This window comes from Prosopis cineraria, unplaced genomic scaffold, assembly GCF_029017545.1.
Source record: "Prosopis cineraria cultivar Desert tree isolate PC_DT_omini unplaced genomic scaffold, ASM2901754v1 PC10, whole genome shotgun sequence".
Taxonomy (NCBI): domain Eukaryota; kingdom Viridiplantae; phylum Streptophyta; class Magnoliopsida; order Fabales; family Fabaceae; genus Prosopis; species Prosopis cineraria.
The window spans coordinates 14079509-14097894 of NW_026555341.1; the positions used below are offsets into that span (position 1 = coordinate 14079509).

General features: G+C 31.3%; 1 protein-coding gene across 1 annotated transcript; it reads left to right on the plus strand.

Moving 5' to 3' along the window:
• Window positions 1-5645: 5645 nt before the first annotated feature.
• LOC129321617 (snakin-2-like) lies at window positions 5646-6341 on the plus strand. Its single transcript, XM_054967449.1, has 4 exons — window positions 5646-5779; window positions 5889-5936; window positions 6032-6071; window positions 6157-6341. The coding sequence occupies exons 1-4, from the start codon at window positions 5717-5719 to the stop codon at window positions 6339-6341; spliced, it is 336 nt and encodes a 111-aa protein (XP_054823424.1). The 5' UTR covers window positions 5646-5716.
• The last annotated feature ends 12045 nt before the right edge of the window (window positions 6342-18386 follow it).

An 18386-nucleotide genomic window follows, 5' to 3' on the forward strand; every position in this document is an offset into this window, starting at 1 on the left:
TTGAGGTTGAAACTCATGTTTAAGAATTTTTAAGTTAAAATCTAGATCTATATGGTTGAATTTATGTGGAATCTGAGATGTAGGGATAAACCTATAATTATTAAATATTTATTTAAGTATGAATAGGTATTTTTGAAGTTATAGAAAGGTAATTTGAGGCTTCAGGATAATTTTAAAATTTAATTTATTTTTGGACAAATTTTTAGAATATATAAGGATGAAATTGTGATACTAGAAGTGATTTGAGGATAAAAAAATAGTTTATTAGGGTACGAGAATTTTAGAAAAGAATTTGAAAAGTTAAATGAGGCATAAATCTTAAATTAGTGTTAATATGGATTATAGATCTAAGACTTTCTAACTATTTAAATTAGAGTTATTTATTTTAATGTAAAATTAATATATAGTATTGTGAAATAATTATGTAGATTATATTGACAAAGATAGTGGTGAAAAAGGAGTTGTGAAGGGGAACTTGTTATTCAAGACACAAGATAACCATTATTAATGTGTTGTGATGGGTGTGTTTGTAAATGGTTATGTGTTGTTTTATTGTTTGGAAAAATTATGAATTATTGAAAATAAATACTGTTATATACTTCTGTGAAATCATTGCCAAGTGGGTTAAAAATTTATTTTTGTTTATCATGATCAGATATTATTGTTCGGATATATTTCTGTTTGGATATTTGAATGATGCATGACTTGTCAGGGTATTTTAATGTATGGTGTTAATGAAAATTTCTGTTCGGTTAATTATTACCACGTGGTAAGCCCTCATTGGACCCAATGAATGGCGTGTCGCTTGGTCCAACTCACCTTTGGCCGGGTGATTTGGCGTCCGAGCATGGTGAAAGGAGGATATAAGGTGCAGTCATGCAATTAAATACTTGTTCAGTTTGTTTAAAAATTGTTCGGTTAAATGTTTTGTGTGCCCACTTAGCAATCGCATGATTAGTTACATTCGCATGCATCATTACATATTAATTTTTGGTTACTAGGATTTTTAAGTCTCATTCCCCGTGGTTAATATTTTTACAGGAGCGAGTCCGGCCGAGAAAGCACCAGAGGTGTAACTATGGTGTATGAGACACCATCTTTTACGTTGCCTCTTATTTTGGATTATACAATGTATTTTGTGCCAACTTAGGACATATCTTCTTTGTGAAGCATGTAAACTCTAATCCTTTTTATTAAAAGTATTTATATGACCATGAGGATTATGTCTGTCCCTCATGGTTTTAATTGTCTTTTTGGATATTTGAAGACTTGTGTTATGTCTTGGATGTATCATGGTAATAATGATTTTAATAATTTGTGAAAAATCGATTTGTAAGTTTTGAGGGTGTTACACAATGCAATTAAAATTATAAATTCAAACCAGCAATAGATAAGAGAAGGGTAGGAGTTGGGGAAAAAAAATTACTCTACGAGTTATCTTAGTAGTATTTTGAACCAGATCAAGTAGGATTTATAAGTTGCCTCATATAATTAAGATTTGAGATAAAGTACACATATACTCCCCAGTCTTTCACACACAAATACAAGTTAACCGCTATCTTCTTTTCATTATATTTATTTTGTGGGGATAAAATTTTGTTACATATTATTATCAGTCTTTTTAGAATTTCAAAGCAATATTTAATAATATTTTTTATGTTCTATCGTCGTTTAACTCAACAATTTAACTAATTTATTTAGTACAGCCAACCATTTACACATATTCCAACATAATTAAATGAAGAGGATTTAATGATAATTTTAATTTCCTCAAAAGTGCATACAGCTGGGATTCGTAACATACAAGTGCTGCTCCTCCCACATTCGAATCTCTTTAATTTGAACAGGCCTCCAATCTACCCAAGATCTGAATCCTCAATACTTACATGGGAGATTAAACTTTGAAAATTCAAAAGAAAAAGGGTATCTTGCTGTCAATGTAATATCCTCTTCAATGTGGCAAAAATTCAGGGTCTAATATTCTGAAAATCTGCTTCCCTCCCACCAGATCAGTTCATGTAATCATGGCTTAGGAGCTTATAAATCTAGATCAGAAACTTCGACCAAGGGCTTAATCTTGAAATCCATAATATTATACAATAAGATGTCAATTCCCTCTTGAAGCTTTTTAACTGCTGCGTTCTTGAGAAGGCTAATCATAATCACACACGTCACAATAATTCTCTATCTTTCTCCCTTAATTTTCCTGTTATTACTGTGTCTTTTTGACTTTGTTTTTTTCTTTTTATGTTAATATAAGTTGATCCTTTGACCCCAAATAAATGAAGGGAAAATTTAATAAAAATATCATATTTTTACTTATTTATTACATTTCTTCTTCTTCTTTTTTTTTGTGGTTAGTCTACACATCTTCTTTCATTGAAAACAATCATGTTTGAAGTATGGTTAGACATTAAATGTGAGCATTTTTCATGACAAGGATTCGAATCTTAATTTACTATGTTGTTAAGAACTAACTCCTTTCACTATTTGAGGTAATTCTATTCAAAATATAGTCTGACATTAAATATGGGCTACTTTTTTAATGAGAATTCAAATATTAATTTAATACATTGTGAGGAAGTAATCTATTTGATTAGATCCAATTTTTCCTTTATTATTTTATTACGTTTCTTAATTCATGTATAACAACATCAGAAAATCAAGATAATCAAACGGATGTGGCTATGTCCAGCTTGCAGGATGTAAATGGACCGCAAGTTGAGTGCTGACAATAACTATGGGTTTGGCTCAGTTTTTCAGTAACCAATATATGCTTTACCATCTCAATGCACCACTCTCTCCATCCAAATTAACAAATAAACAAAATCAATTTGAAAAGTTTTTTTTTTGTTTGTTTTTTGCCCAGAAAGTTTTCAAAGGAAACATGAATATGCATATGGGTAAATTTTTTTTTTTTTTACCAACTGCATAATAATCATGATCTATTCATTATTTAATGGTATTAGCGAATATTTTCTAACCATCATTTTCTTATGCTAAGTTATCATTAAATAATTAAATATCACTCCTTCCATCACAAATTATAAAATACTCTTAGGTAAAATCTCACGTATCAATAAATTTCATTAAATACATTTAATAATTTTATTTTTTTAAAAAAATAAAAATATAAACTTTTAAAAATACACTTAATTTAATAACCTTAAATCTACATCTAATTAGTATTAAATGGAAAAAGAGAAAGAGTAATATTAGAATAAGTTTATTTAATGAAATATTAATTTTTTCAAAAAGTTTTATATTTTAAAATAATAAATTTTTTTAAAAAATTTTATAATTTAAAATAGAGAAAGTATAATATTTAATTGAATTGTTGATGGCCACAATGTAATTCTTCTCTTTTTTTTAATGAATTTATTGATATTAAAAAGAATTATTTGAGATCTGAAAAAGCTAGCATTGATTTGAGTTTTGAGTGTGCACTTGTCTGATGTGGATTTCATGCATGGATTTAGAAGGCCATCTGTCATGGTTGTGCGAGACAGCTAGGGGCGCCAGGGGCAATTTATGATCAGGCCGCAGACAACTTCAACTATACTAACTCTATTTTTACACTTGCGAATAAATAAGGTAATTAATATACTTGAATTTCGTTGGAAACAGCAAACATATATACTCTCTCTTAATCTTAATTATATACTCCCTTCATTTTAAAATATAAAATATTTTTAATTAAATTTAATTTTTAAATAAAATAATTATTTATCTTTATATTAACCGTATTTTTTAATATTTACTTCTATTTGAGAATGATTTATTCAATAGGGACATTTAAAAAAAGTAATAATTACATATTAAAAGATTAAAATGTCTTATATTTTTAAATATCTAACCTTTCACAAAATGTCTTATATTTTTTAATAGAGGAAATGACAAAAAAGTTTTAAAGGTTTTTTTGGTCAAAGACATGGTAGTTTAACTTTTTTTCTTGTTTAACCTTACCCTTCCTTAATTGCAACAAATTGTTGGGACTTCTAATTTCTATATATCACTTTTATTATGAAATACTCCATCCGTTTTAAATTATAAGATATTTTTGAAGGAGATTCGATATCCCGAAATATAAAACACTTTGAGAAGACTAAAGTTTTATTAAATAAGCACATTCTAATATTACTATTTCTCTCTTTATAATTATTTTATATTCCTTCTCTTTTCAATATATTAAATGATAGTATTTTTAAAAGTTTTTGTTTTTGTTTTGAAAAGATAAGATTGTTAAGTGTATTTAATGAGGTTTATTAGTATATGAGATTTTGTTTAAAAATGTCTTATAATTTATGACAGAGGGAGTATTAAAGGCTAAAATTGAAAAATCACACAATTTTCAATTAGTTTAAGGTATTAATTACCACTCCATAAAAACTTCAAAATTAATTAACTTTGCTTTATAATTAAGACTAGAAGGAGCATGTGAATTCTCATTGTGTATCTTGACAACTTATTTTGAAATGATTTAATTTTTTTTATATATATGTCGAATTACTTCCTCCGTTTTATTATAATTCATCAAGTCTTATATATAAGTCATATTCTACAAAAAGAAAAAAATTTTGTGGCCTTCTATAAGCCACTTTGCATGAAAAGATGGACTATAAATACCTTATTCTAATTTTAACCTTTTACGATTATGAGCGGTAAGTATATGAGAAATGAGTATTTTAAAAAAATGATGCATAGTCCAACTGAAGTTAGCAATGAGCGGCAATTGTTTTTTTATTTTTTTTTTTTTTGGATCCGAGGCCATGGAAAAACCAAGCAATAAGATATAAAAATCAGGTGTCAAGTTTTGGATTTTTCATCTTGAAGGCAGGTAGTTAAAAATAATAAGGTCTAAATTGTCTTAGGAAATCTTGTAAGTAAACATGTAGCACTTCTATTAACTTCTTTAAACAAGTGTTCAAAAGTGATTGTTTGGTCTTTCAGAAAATCCTTGATTTTTTTATTATTTTTTAATAGGGGTTAATTTCAAAGAAATTATGCTGGATTAGTGAAATAGCTTTTGTAAAATTAGAATGGATATTAATTTTAGTAAATTGCATATTCTAACAAAGCTTAAGCCCCTCTAAGATGCCTATGAACTCAACTATAGTACTAAGATAGGAGTCAAGATATTTAAAAAATTCCTTAATCCAACCCTTTTTCATCAAGTATGATGCCACCACATGATGCAATCCCATTGGAGCTTATTGAACTATCAGAATATCAATTTTTGTGTATGTAGCAATTTAATTGAAAAAGATCTACCCTATAAAAAATGAGTACTAAAAAATTTTGTTTGATATTACATGTCATTTTAAACTTTCAAAACAGTATTTAATAATGACGTTCTCCTTGTTTTACACCTAGAGAAATATTCTACTACGGTGTGCATAATTTTGAAAGGCACTAAAACCTGTGTGTAATGGCCTTAAATGATAAATAACAACAATGACCACAAGTATTATCTTTTTAGATAAAATTAATTACTTAAATTGTACGATGACATTATAGTGACTAGGCATAACTATAAACTATAAATATAATAAAACGAAAAAAGGTATGATTGCAATAAATTGCACGGTAAGACAACCAGTTATATATACACCCCACCACACACAAAACCACGGCACACTGTTGCAGGCTTGAGACGATATTGCAACTTAATTACAAGTGGTAGTTTCCCAAGGCGATCGAGAAGCAAGTAACAGAGATGGCTTATTCAAGGTTTCTTCTTCTGAAGGCTGCATTATTGCTCTTTTGTTTTGCACTTCAGGTACAGAATATAATATCATCCTCTCAAAACTGCTGGTCAAGTTCTTCTTCTTCGTTCTTAAGCTAAACGTTTCTAGTACCCTTCACTTCTGGTTTAATTCAATTTTCAGGTTTCAGCAGATGTCAAGATTAATGACCACCCCTCCCACCACTCTCTGGTTCAATATATAATGCCTCTCTCTCTCTCTCTCTCTAAACCCAATATCCTTAATAATGGTCTTCAAGTAACATTTTGATGAATTATAACATGCAGGTGGTAAAAGGACCCAACAGAAGGCTTCTTCCATTTATAGGTAAGGCCTTGTCCCTGGTGATGCTGGTATCATCTGTATATGATTGATTGATGATGATGATGATGATGATGTAAATGAATTTCAGACTGTGGAGTGAGGTGCGGGGAGAGATGTGGGAGACACTCGAGGCCAAAGATATGCCTGAGAGCGTGTGGGACGTGTTGTGCAAGATGCAAGTGTGTGCCTCCTGGCACTTATGGCCACAGAGAGATGTGTGGCAAGTGTTATACTGATATGCTCACTCATGGCAACAAACCCAAGTGCCCTTAATTCCTCACAATCTTCATCATTCTTCTCCTCCTCCTCCTCTTTCTCTTTTATGCTTTCTAATATCTATTTTCTGTAGTTTCTGATGAATAAGTTGATAACATTTCTCATCATCCACTGGTAGTTTTCCTATATGTATGCTCTCTGTCTGATAATAAGTTAAGAATATATAAATATGCAGATGAAATAAGGCTTTGCATATGATTTTTTTTTTTTTTTTTGTGAGTACAAGAAGTAAGTTCCACTCACAATAGAGATTATTTCTCCCAAAGTAGCAGGGACAAATGATAGATTTTTCTCAATTAAGTTGCTATATATATGTAAGGGTTGATATTTGAAGACTCAACAATTGACGTGAGTACACATCATTCATGTCAATTTTAGTTAAATTTTACATATGATATTTATACATGTGTGGGGGTTCTTTGGAACTTTAAAAGAACTTTCAATATTGTTTGTTTGAGGTCTTAGACAAAATAATTTTATTAAAAAAATAGTGCTATAGCATTTAAAATAATTTAAAATTTTTATTTAGTGTTTATGAAACAAATTCATACATTCTTTTTTTGTGTTTTGGTCATTAAATGTTTTTCTTTTAATTACCAGCAATCATCAAGTGTGTTAACTAAGTAAAGAGTAGATTATATATATATATATATATATATATACACTTTTTTCTGGAAAAAAAAGATTATATATATACTTTAATTTACAATTGATATATGGCATAATCCGCCCTCGCTTCTCAGTAAGTAAAATGACAATATGGCCCACATAAATGGAGATGACGAGGCATCGTTAGATTGGGAATACACTTATACACATATTCACGGTGAACATCTCTAAATAGCCCAATGTGTTAAGCCCAATTATATTTGTTGCAAACATAGACAAGGATTTTTTTTTTTATATGAAGAAACCAATATAATCAATATCATTTTTTAGAGAAAGACAATTTATTAATAACACATTAGTCCCTTACATTACATAAAGGTCCCAAGGCAAGAAACACTTGGGCCAACAAGGAAACAGAAAATAAACAACCAAACAAAATAAAAAAAAAAAAAAAAAGCCCTCGGAAATCAGATCCACGATGACACCTCGAACACTGAGAAACAAAGTTGTTGCTGACGATGAGGAGATTCATAGGCCCATAATGCAAAATATGCATTACAGGTAAGTTTTGTCTCCAGCAAAAAGAGAAGCAAAAAAAAGTATAGATATGAGAACGAAAAGTTCTCCAAGGAATGGTAATTAAAAAGCCATAAAGAAGCAACAACCATATGATTTCTTACAAATAATGTTGCCACCAACAGTTAAAAAATCAGATGAAAGCTTAGCGGAGGCAGAAGTTGGCAAACATGTAACAGGAAGAGAAAAACATTAATGACCTGTTTGGTACGCTAGAAATAAATTTTATGGAAATGAAAATGAATTTGAATATGGAAATAAAGATGGATATAGGATTTAAAAATAAGGAGAATCACATTTAGTCCCCTCTCAAGAAAATTTATTATAGATAAGGATTAACAATGAGTTCCATTCAAAAAAAAAAAAAGTCATGTTCCCATTTTAGCAATAATCCATTCCGCATTAGTTCTTATCTGTGATTAATTCTCTTGGGAAAAGGTTGGATGTGATTTTTCCTTAAAAATATGTTTAGTATGTGTATGGAATTGAAAGATTATTTTTATTTAATATTACTGTTTAAAATATTAAATGACTTAAATGCCCTCTTCCAACAAATTCAACCCATCTCATCTTACATCCCATGACAACTCGAAGCACTAGTGAAGAAGGAAACCCTGTCCATGGCCAAAAATCCCCAAAGGAAAAGGTCACAATTTCATAGCCAAAAATCTAAATATGGAAAAAGATATTAAAATACAAAAAACATAAGGTTTGCCACAAATAGTTGGTGGTGCGTCAGTCTTGGATGTTCTCTTTCAAAGGATTTGCTAAAGAATCATTGTTGGTTTGTTATCAAAGATGTCAGTGCTAATGGTTCACAATCAAGAACCACAATGTTGCTTTACAGAGGTCTTCAAGATTGCATCTTCTTGTCTAGCAGACAAACTAAAGGGAGCGGACAACAAGGTGGAGGTCTTCGCCGTCGCCGTCGCCATCACTCATAGACCTTAATTTGCCATTGCCATAGTTCATGAACCAATGTTTGTCGAAGGATAAGAAAAAAAAAAAGGTAGTCAAACGTGTCATAAATCTCATTTCCATGGAATTTTTCCATGGGTCAAATGATGGAACTCAATTCAATCATTTTTGGTGGAATTTGATTCCACATGGAATTAAGACTTGGCATACCAAACAGACTAAAATCTGGATTTCATCTTCAATTCCATTTCTATGCCTTCAAATTTCATCATACCAAACGAGCCTTAAGGTGCCAACAAGAAAGAACCAAATTAGTAACCCAAGAGAAAACTTGAAACGGAACAAAGCCATAACAAGTATAACCTTATCGAAAGATAAAACTAAAAACAAACTCATCAACTAAAGAAGGAATAGAAAAAACAAGAAACAGAGTAGCCTGTGATAATAACCAACATCTATAATACCATTCATTTTATAGATGTGGATAAAGGAAAGTGCCAAGATGAAACAGTCAAATGAAAAGAAGAGGATTAAGAAAAGCAATAAACCCTATTATACTGGGTTTCTTTAAGAGATAACGTTAAGAGAATCAACTTAAAAACTAAGAAACAAGGACAAGGTAAATTAGAGGTGAATGAAAATAATTGTGGCAAAAGGCAAAATGAAAACATCATAAGGTGGTGAAACTAACAAGTAAAAGAAAATGAAGAACCAAAAAAACAAAAGATTAAGTCAAGCTCCTCTAATAATTTACTATTCAATAAGTAACCATTTGCTTGAATGAATGGTGTTGACTTATTTTGGACTTCACACAAGTTAGATTTACTTTTACAAATTTTAATTTTAATATGTAAGCTGGTTTCTCTTAACTTTTCCTCTCTTTTAAAATTCAATTTTTGTTTTAAAAAAAACCTAAAACTTTCATTACCAGATGTTTTCTCCATTCTCGAGCTTTAACATAGTTAATCTCATTAAAAAAAGCTAGTAGTGCAACTTCAAGTACTGAGAAAGCATTACCAAATGCTAACATGTTAATCCTAATAGCCAACTCACTGTCATCATTTTATTAACTAATCTTAAACTTAAGTCTAAAATATGTGAAAATTGAAAAATTAGCAACTGAATGTTCAAAATAAAACCATATGAACACGTTGTCAATGCCAAAGTTGACATTGTTATATACACTTATGACATCAATAACTCTCATCTTTACAAAAAATATTAATATGCAAAATGTAATGCCCTTTCAAATATTATGGTTAAACATTCAAACTCAAATTTACAATTGAAAACTTTAAAAAATTTAGGATCTCAACTTAAGACATTTGAAAACCATTTCAAAATTGCTCAAATTATGTATTAATGCACAATGAAAGCAACAAAATCATCCAGTCAAAGCATAAGAAGAAGACAGAAGCAAAATGGCACTTTCAGGCAGAACAAGCCTATGCGCCATGGCATATGGTACAGAGGCACAAGTTTTGGTTTTATGTCATACATCGTGGCATGTCTCCATGTGTTGCGGTGCATATATTAGAATCTATTGTCAATACAGCAATTCTGATATGACATTTGATCATGTGCCATTCCTCATCTGATGTCCAACAGAGATGATTTAAGAGCCCACATGAAACTTATTTTAAAATCTAACCAATGACACTAGTTTCGTTTAAAATTGATATGTCATTTGAAAATTGAATACTCAAGTGTAATTTGACCGTTTTAAGCCAACTTCCTCCACTTGAGCATCTCAATTCCAAACCCTATGTCATGAGTCATTCCTAGGGCCTTACCCACATCCAATGGGATAATTTACACATGATTAACTAATTATATACACAATGTCGTGTATATATATAAATTTGGCCGATAAACTGCCCATTACTCACACACTTGGGCAAAATCACATTCACATAAAAGTACACTTGGCCAAACTTTACCATCACACTTTAGTTATTCACATTTGCATATTCAATGCTATACATTAGCCCTTGGCTATACAATCATCATGCATTTCACAAAGTGGCACATAGTGGGCTAGGTTACAAAATTGCACAAATATTTTCATTCATAAGATTATGCACTTTTATATGCTCTTATGGCAACTTATAAGCAAATTTACAACCTACATCAAACATATTCATTACACCAACCCTTTAATGGGTTAGAAAGAGAAATCCTCTCATCTCTACCTGTGTTTTTCCCTTTTGTTGTATCAATATTTGAACCTGTAAAAATATAAATAATCACGGGTGAGATAATATTTTCAATAACCAAAATAGCTCATTAAATGCTCATTAATATAAATAACCATATGCCAGTAAATAAAACCATTATAATGATCACATTTACTACATATATAATTTTCTCTTTGCAAAACTTTTTACAAAATCGCATGCATTAGCATGACTATCTATCCACTAAATCTCCAAACTCCCTAACTAAAATTATAGACTTTAATAGATCAATTACATATTGACCCAAAAACACCTTCAGTGGTAGAAACAACTAGTTAAAGGCATTCTATCTTACTTTCAAACTATGGTTTCCCCTTTCACACACACATGATAAGGGTGTCGTTAACTCCTAATCACCTGTAATATCCTCCTCCTTTTAACCCATTGCTAAACCCAAATCTCAAGAAATCAGAAAAAAATGAGACAATAATCATCCTTAAATGCAAAATTCTCATTGGTCAGCAAAATAGAGACTCCAGGATTATAAATCTAAGTCAAATCAAGTCTTGTAAAAAGGCAAAACAGAGTTTGAAATACGTAAAAGCATGGGATTATCACAAAAGTGGTTACATAAGTGTGAAAATCTGAAACAAGAAAAATTTTGAAAATTTAAAAGGCGTGCACCGCGGCTCATTGAACTTGTGCCACGGCGTGTTCACCTCTGTGACACACACTGTAACTTGTGATGCCATGTGCTGCGGTGTAAATGCACAAATTTTGACAGTGAGTTCTGCTGTCAATTTGATAGCTTTAGGGCCTACTTTCGATGTGTTTCAAATCTCTGTCCGACGTTCAAATGACACAAACTAAGAGTCTACAAAAAGCTCTTTCCGAGCTCTAACCAATGGTATTGCTCTCAGGCTCAAATTATTTTTAAAACAAGAATTAGACACATTTTTCAAAACTTACTACTTTACCTCAACTTTCGTAAAATTCAAGTGTCCTATCCTAAAATTAAGGACCAATGGCCACTAACACCAAATAACCACATTCAACTCAACATAGTTAATTCGTGTAAAGCACCAAAACAAAAGAAATATGTCTAGATCAAATTTTCACTACTCGCCCCCTTAACTCAAAATCATAAGAAGGGGGAGTTTACCATAATTTTCATCATGGTTTCCCCAATCATCACAATATATATGCTACCCTCACTTGCATTAGTATTTTGGCCCTATTAACATAACACATAATAATTAAATCTCTCATTAAGGCCCAAAATACCAATACCAATTTACTTTTCTCTTAATGCAAGTAAGTAACAAAAAGGGAAATCCTAGTTGGCAATCGAAATTGTTATACACATAAATTACCTAAAATAGAGAGGCCTATTACAAAAAGGATCGTGATCCTAAGCCTCGAGTTGTTTTTCTCTGTCCACACTTCTTGAGCTATTTCCTAAATATTGAAGATAAAGGGATGAGCACAACTACTCAGTAATCAAGGTCCGACTAGCCTATACTAATGCATAACAATTAGTTTAAATGCAAGTAGCATAAAGTATTATTACTTTAACCCACAAGTAACATTTAAAATAAGAATTCACAACTTAGCTAACATAATTGCATTCACTTGGAAAGATAATGCCTTTAGCATTTTTCATATAAATAGAATTGCTCACACAAGTCATTGATAAGCCTAATGGCGAAAATTATTACCCAATTAAACATATCCACATTATGGACTCAATATAGACAACAAGTGTCTTTTCTTACTATATGCATGATCACACCTCCTTTATATCCTCCTTATTCCTTTGACATGAAGCCGTGGGCTATACTCAATGGGACAGTCTATATTCCTTAACTTCCCTAGCTTAAACACTTGTGAGGGGATTACCCAGCCAAGGTGTACCTAACTCACTTATAAATCATGGTCTCCCTCATTTCTTACACCATGGGGTGTCATACACCCTAGACTAGCTTCCTTATTGAACAGATGGATAGTTAGCTAGGTTCAAATCTCTCGTTGAACTAATGGGACAATCCCTCATTGAACAAGTGGGACAATATGGATAGAATCAATTAGGCAATCCATCACATGGATGGGGCCTTACCACATGGATTTATCATCTATTCCACTTCTTAGGTGAACTCCTACCCCTCTAGATCATGCAATGGACATTCATGTGATAATTCACACATATACAATTCATAGAACTTCACATTACACAATCATTGGACTTCTCAACACATTTCATGAAACTTCAAAACTAAATAAGTCGTTGAACTCCTAATTTACAATTATTGTACCTCACACTTTTAAAATCAATGAACTTTCCTTTTTTCATTATACCTTACACTTTTAAAATAATTGAACTTCTCTATTTTCATTATACCTCACACTTTTAAAATCATTGAACTTTCTTATTTTCAAACATCATTGAACTCCTTCTACATAGAGATTCATTTTGCTTCTCAATTTGTAAAAATCATTACATTCTCAATAAACATTAATACGAAAATCCCCCACTATTGTCCTCAAGGAAAAATTTTGCATCATAAGGCATAAAACTCACAAAATTTGATCTAGTGGATTCATTCACAAATTAAGCCACACTTGCATTTCTTTTATTTTATACATTTCAAATGATAATTCATAAATCAATAAAATAATAGTTACATATAAGCATAAGATAAAATTTTCCTAATTATCTCAAACCTTTGAGAGATCAAAGGTTTCACCCCTCAACAATTCACTCCAAAAGCTTTCAAGAAGTTTGAATGGTGCTAATGATAGTTACACTATAGGCATTTACCATGCAAAACATTAATATCCATTTTGAGCTATTTTTTATTGGCATTTCATTATTTCTTAACACTCAAGATTTGCTCTAAGCTCTTGTAGAAATACCCATAAGGCTTCTTAGCTTCCTTTAACTCTCATTAATAACATTAAGCTCTTAAATGGGTATTAATGAAGCCACATTATTCTCAACCACCAAATTTATGAGAATTCTGAATATTTAATGTCCTTAACCATCAATCATCATAAAGTTATAATTATCAAGTTTACTTAGCTCAATCTACCCCTATTAACTCTATTTAAGTTAATGGATTTGGACCCATAACCTCTATAGACCGATAATCACCATTAGAAATCAAACCCTAACTTCTATTTTCAAGAAAATGGAAGAAGAGAGGATGATTTAAGCTAGGAGGCTTACCTTGGGTACTTATGAGCTCCAAATTACTCCCAACAATCAGCTTCTTTAAACCCTAGCTCAGCTTTTTTGTCACTCATTCATTCTCTTTTGTTTTCTCTTCTGTTTCACATCAGGTTCACGACTTAATACTGTAAAATTCTGCCATGCGTCACAGCGGATGCACAATGCACCACGACGTATGGCACAGAGGGCTTCTCCCAAGCGTGTTGGCATGCATGCACCACGGCAGACCAACCCCACATCGCAGTGTGTGGCACAGAACCATTCCCTTAAAAAATTCTTCCTTTTTTATCCCGGGGTGACCCAATTCGGACCCGCGTTCAGTACAAAAATCAAGATCAAACATGCCCATTAGGCCTCTCTGGCCACACACCTCAAAAATTCACTTTACTAACCTTTTTAAGCTTAATTAATCTGAATTTAAAATTAGGATGTTACAGCACCCTTTCGAGCATTAAGAAGTTGCTAAACTACTCGGATGTCTCATGATAATAGTCTTAATATTTTGTTGCACCAAATGTTCTATGGAGCCAATTCGAATAATATATTGCACTAGATGTCCCATGGTGCCAGCCTGACTGTATGGATTTATTTACACACATCTCCACACAAACACCCCCATAAACACACACAAGATAAACTCCTACCCCCTAACATAATCATGCTACTATCACATACATTTAATCACATTTGCATACTTCCATGCTCTCACACACACACACACACAAAATCATCAAAATCACCTTTTTCACATTTATTAGAAACTATATTGTTACCCTACCTTTTTGTTCTTAAGAAAGGTTATCTGTGGCATAATTTTTTTACTTGAATCCCTCTTGATTAATCAACATACTATGCTCATTAATTTACAAAAATTTAGCACCAAGAATCAATTGTTACATTAATTAAAAGTACTAATAGTTACACTCAAACATTTTCATACTTCCATCTATTCTTCTTGGTTCCATCTCATCCTTCCAAATCCATTTGTCACTTATTATAGCCTTAATATGCTTCTTTCCAAACTTATTTTCTCACTAAATTTAACCAATTTAAGCCTACAACTTTAAAGTTTTATTATTAACTTTCAAACTAGTTGAAAAGTCTTAGTTTAACTCTGAATAGTCTTTTTCTTACAAAAGGGTAAAAAAAACCCTCAAAACTTCCTAATTCAATTTCTCAATAATTTAAACTAAGAGAAATTGATGTAGAATTGAAACTTAAGGCGATACAAAACATGCTCGGCAAGTGATAGGTCAGATATAGCTCTTAAGCTTGTAAAATTTCCTGCCCTAGCTCTCCTCTTTCTCTTCTCCATTCTCCCATTTCTTTTCTCTCTCTTTTCCTTTGGCTACACGAGCTAATCCATTAACTAATTAATCAATTTCTGTGTCATGCATTGCAGCATATGATGCGTATGCCATGGCATGTAGAATAGTGAAGAAAACTTTCATTGCTCTCACACATTCAACTTCGCAATGCCATTCTTCTATTCTAATATGCTCAGTTAATATCCCAAAGGGTCAAAACACTATTTCACTACTCGAATTCCTAATCACACATTCATTTACTAATCAACCCTGACTTAGTAATTAATTCCAAAATTAAAAATTTAAGATGTTACACAAAACATATGTTTGTTTGTTTTGCTTTTCATATATTGTAGTACAAGTGGCATTAACTATATGCTTGTTCTAGCTTCTTGTATATTTACTGGTTGTTTGCTTTTTAGTCTCTTCTTGCTACGATTTGTTGGGCGGCTTATTGATTAACAAGTATAGAAACAAAATTTTTTAATTGCACTTATGGCGTAGTCTCACTAAACTTTGGAAGGATATCAAACTGGGCGTTAAATGGGAAGTTGGAGATGGCTCTTCCATAAAGTTTTAGCAAGACCACTGGGTGGGAGATCTCGACCCTTTGAAAAACTTGTCCCTCTCTGAAATCCCTTCTGTTGAACAAGCAACGAGCAAGAAAATAGAATATAAATTTAGATAATATAGGGAATTCATTTCTCAATTTTGATTACAACTCCTAGTGGTACAAAAGTTCTTTAGTCCTTTACAACCCAGACAAACCTACTACTTTATCCTTGTAAAAAAATTGACCTAAAGAATTAAAAGACTAATGAGATTGGACTTATCCTCGGGTTAGACTGGATATGAGATTAAGCTTTTAAAGCACTTGGGTTTAGTCTAATCCTGTGATGTCCTAAATTTTTCAATTGATTTCTCTAAGAAACGAGTAATTAATCAAATCTCGACTTTGTAAATACTTACCATGGTAGAAAAGTATCTACCATGATAATAAAAAATAAGAGTAGTTTTTCAAACCCTACCATGGTTACAAAAAGATTACAATAATAAAAGGAACAAAATATATTATTTAGATATCTACCATGATAGAAGAATATACATCATAGTAATTTAATAATTAAATTAATCTTTAAAAGACTTATAATGGTAGGAAAAAGGTTTTTTCATATAATAAAATGTAGTTCAAAATCAACTATCATGGTAGAAAATGATCTACCATAGTGAAAATAGTTAAACATACGAATCAAACATCTCATGGTAATTTAGGAAGAAACTAAATTAATTAAGTGAGTACCTAATGGGATTCCATTAGCATGGTCATTAGGGACTAAATTGTCTAAAAATAAGTTTAGAAAGGAGCCAAAAGATCAAAAGGACTATTCAAAAAACATAAAGCAATCAAGGGCATTTTCATCCAAAATGCATCATGTGTCATAACTTATATATTATGCACCACGATGCATGACACAAAGAAGGTACCCTACCCCCTACATTGTGTGCCACAGCCAAGTGGCATACACCATGGTGCAAAGCACCTATCAAACTTATACCAAAATAAATAATGTTTTGTAACTTCAAACATGCACAACTTTTGACATACACATCCTATTCAAGTATTTTAAATATCTACATAAAGTTTGTCACATAATCTAGCTAATGACTTTGTTTGGTGCAAAAATTTCTCCATATGAAAATTTTATCTACAAAAACCTATAATGGGTCAAAAAAATACTTTCTAACCAATTTGATTTCCCAAACCATAACCGTAGCCAAAACCAAAGTGTGGATCACTTGACCACATCACACAAGCATAGCTTGACTTAGATAAATCATCATTTTAGTCACAACTACTCAAAATCATCAATTAGGTTATAGTCACCCAACATAATTTATATGTAACATTCAACATAATTGGACATACAATAATCTTTCACTTCAAGCACATTGTTAATCATTTGAGCATATTTAAATAAGATCATAAATGTCAAAAATTAACTCATGGTAATCAAGTACAAATTTAAAATCAAAATATAGAGTCATATTGCTTTATTACAAAAAATAAGCCTATGGTTAGCAAAATATACATAAAAAGTCATAATGAGGCCTACAAGCTAAGGTGGCGACTCCACACCACATTATGCCTCAAGTGCTTCTCTAGCTAGACCCTCTCCTAATAACCAATACTAATATGTAATGATGTATGTGATGCAACTAATCATGTGATTACTAAGTGGGCATAACAAAACATATTTCAAAACACATAATATCTAAACAGTCCAAATAAAAATGCATGACTCCACCTTATATCTTTGTTGCTCTTAGAATTCCATGCTTGATGCCTAACTCACTCGATTTAAGATAAGCTAGTTCAAGCTACAAGCTACTCATTATCCAATGAGTGCATATCATGCAGTATCTGAACAAGAAAATCCCAACATTTATCTTCAAATTTGACAAGTCACGTAAATGATATTTCTAAACAATAACAAATCTGAACAAGTTAAGTTTCACTTCCAAACAAATATTTATATATTAATATAGTCATATACAATTTTCAACCTACTTGGCAATATGACTTTCCAAATAATAAACATGCTTTTTCAAACAATATACTTTCCAAAACAACATTTCTAACAATAAAATACACACAATCAATCACAACACACACACCCCCATCGCACATTAATAAAGATTAATTACCTTTACTCCTTGCTAGTAAAGTTTTCTAGACAAGTGAATTACCACCTTCAACAGCATTAATACCATAAACTGTACATAACAAAATGATAATTATTGTTAATACAAGTACTTAAATACTAATCTCATCTTAATCCTAGGGTTAGGTTAATTATGTTGGATAAGGCTAGCACCCAAGAGGGGATGAATTTGGTGATATTTAATTTTTATGGAAAAGTATGAAGAATAAAAGAGAGATGCAAGAAGTTAAAGATTTGACACCAAAGATTTAACCTGGTTTAGCATAAAACTTAGCCTATGTCCAATTCTCAAGATTACCTTTGAGATTTTTTAACTATAATCACAAGTTTAAGTGGGTGCTTTCAACCTCAGTGCAACTCACAAGACTTGACTAGTCTTGTTTTAATTAAACCAACATTGCTACAACCAGTAAGTTATTACAATTCACTTGAAAAATTTCTTTTTCAAGATTTCAACTTTGTTTTAAAGAAAAAATTCTCTCAAAGAAAAAATCTTTGTAAAG

Excerpts from the sequence above, each read along its gene's own strand:
- LOC129321617 (XM_054967449.1), top strand. The coding sequence starts at position 5,717 with ATGGCTTATTCAAGGTTTCTTCTTCTGAAGGCTGCATTATTGCTCTTT. Across the intron at positions 5,937-6,031 it reads ACCCCTCCCACCACTCTCTG|GTGGTAAAAGGACCCAACAG; the intron begins GTTCAATATATA and ends TATAACATGCAG. Across the intron at positions 6,072-6,156 it reads AAGGCTTCTTCCATTTATAG|ACTGTGGAGTGAGGTGCGGG; the intron begins GTAAGGCCTTGT and ends AATGAATTTCAG.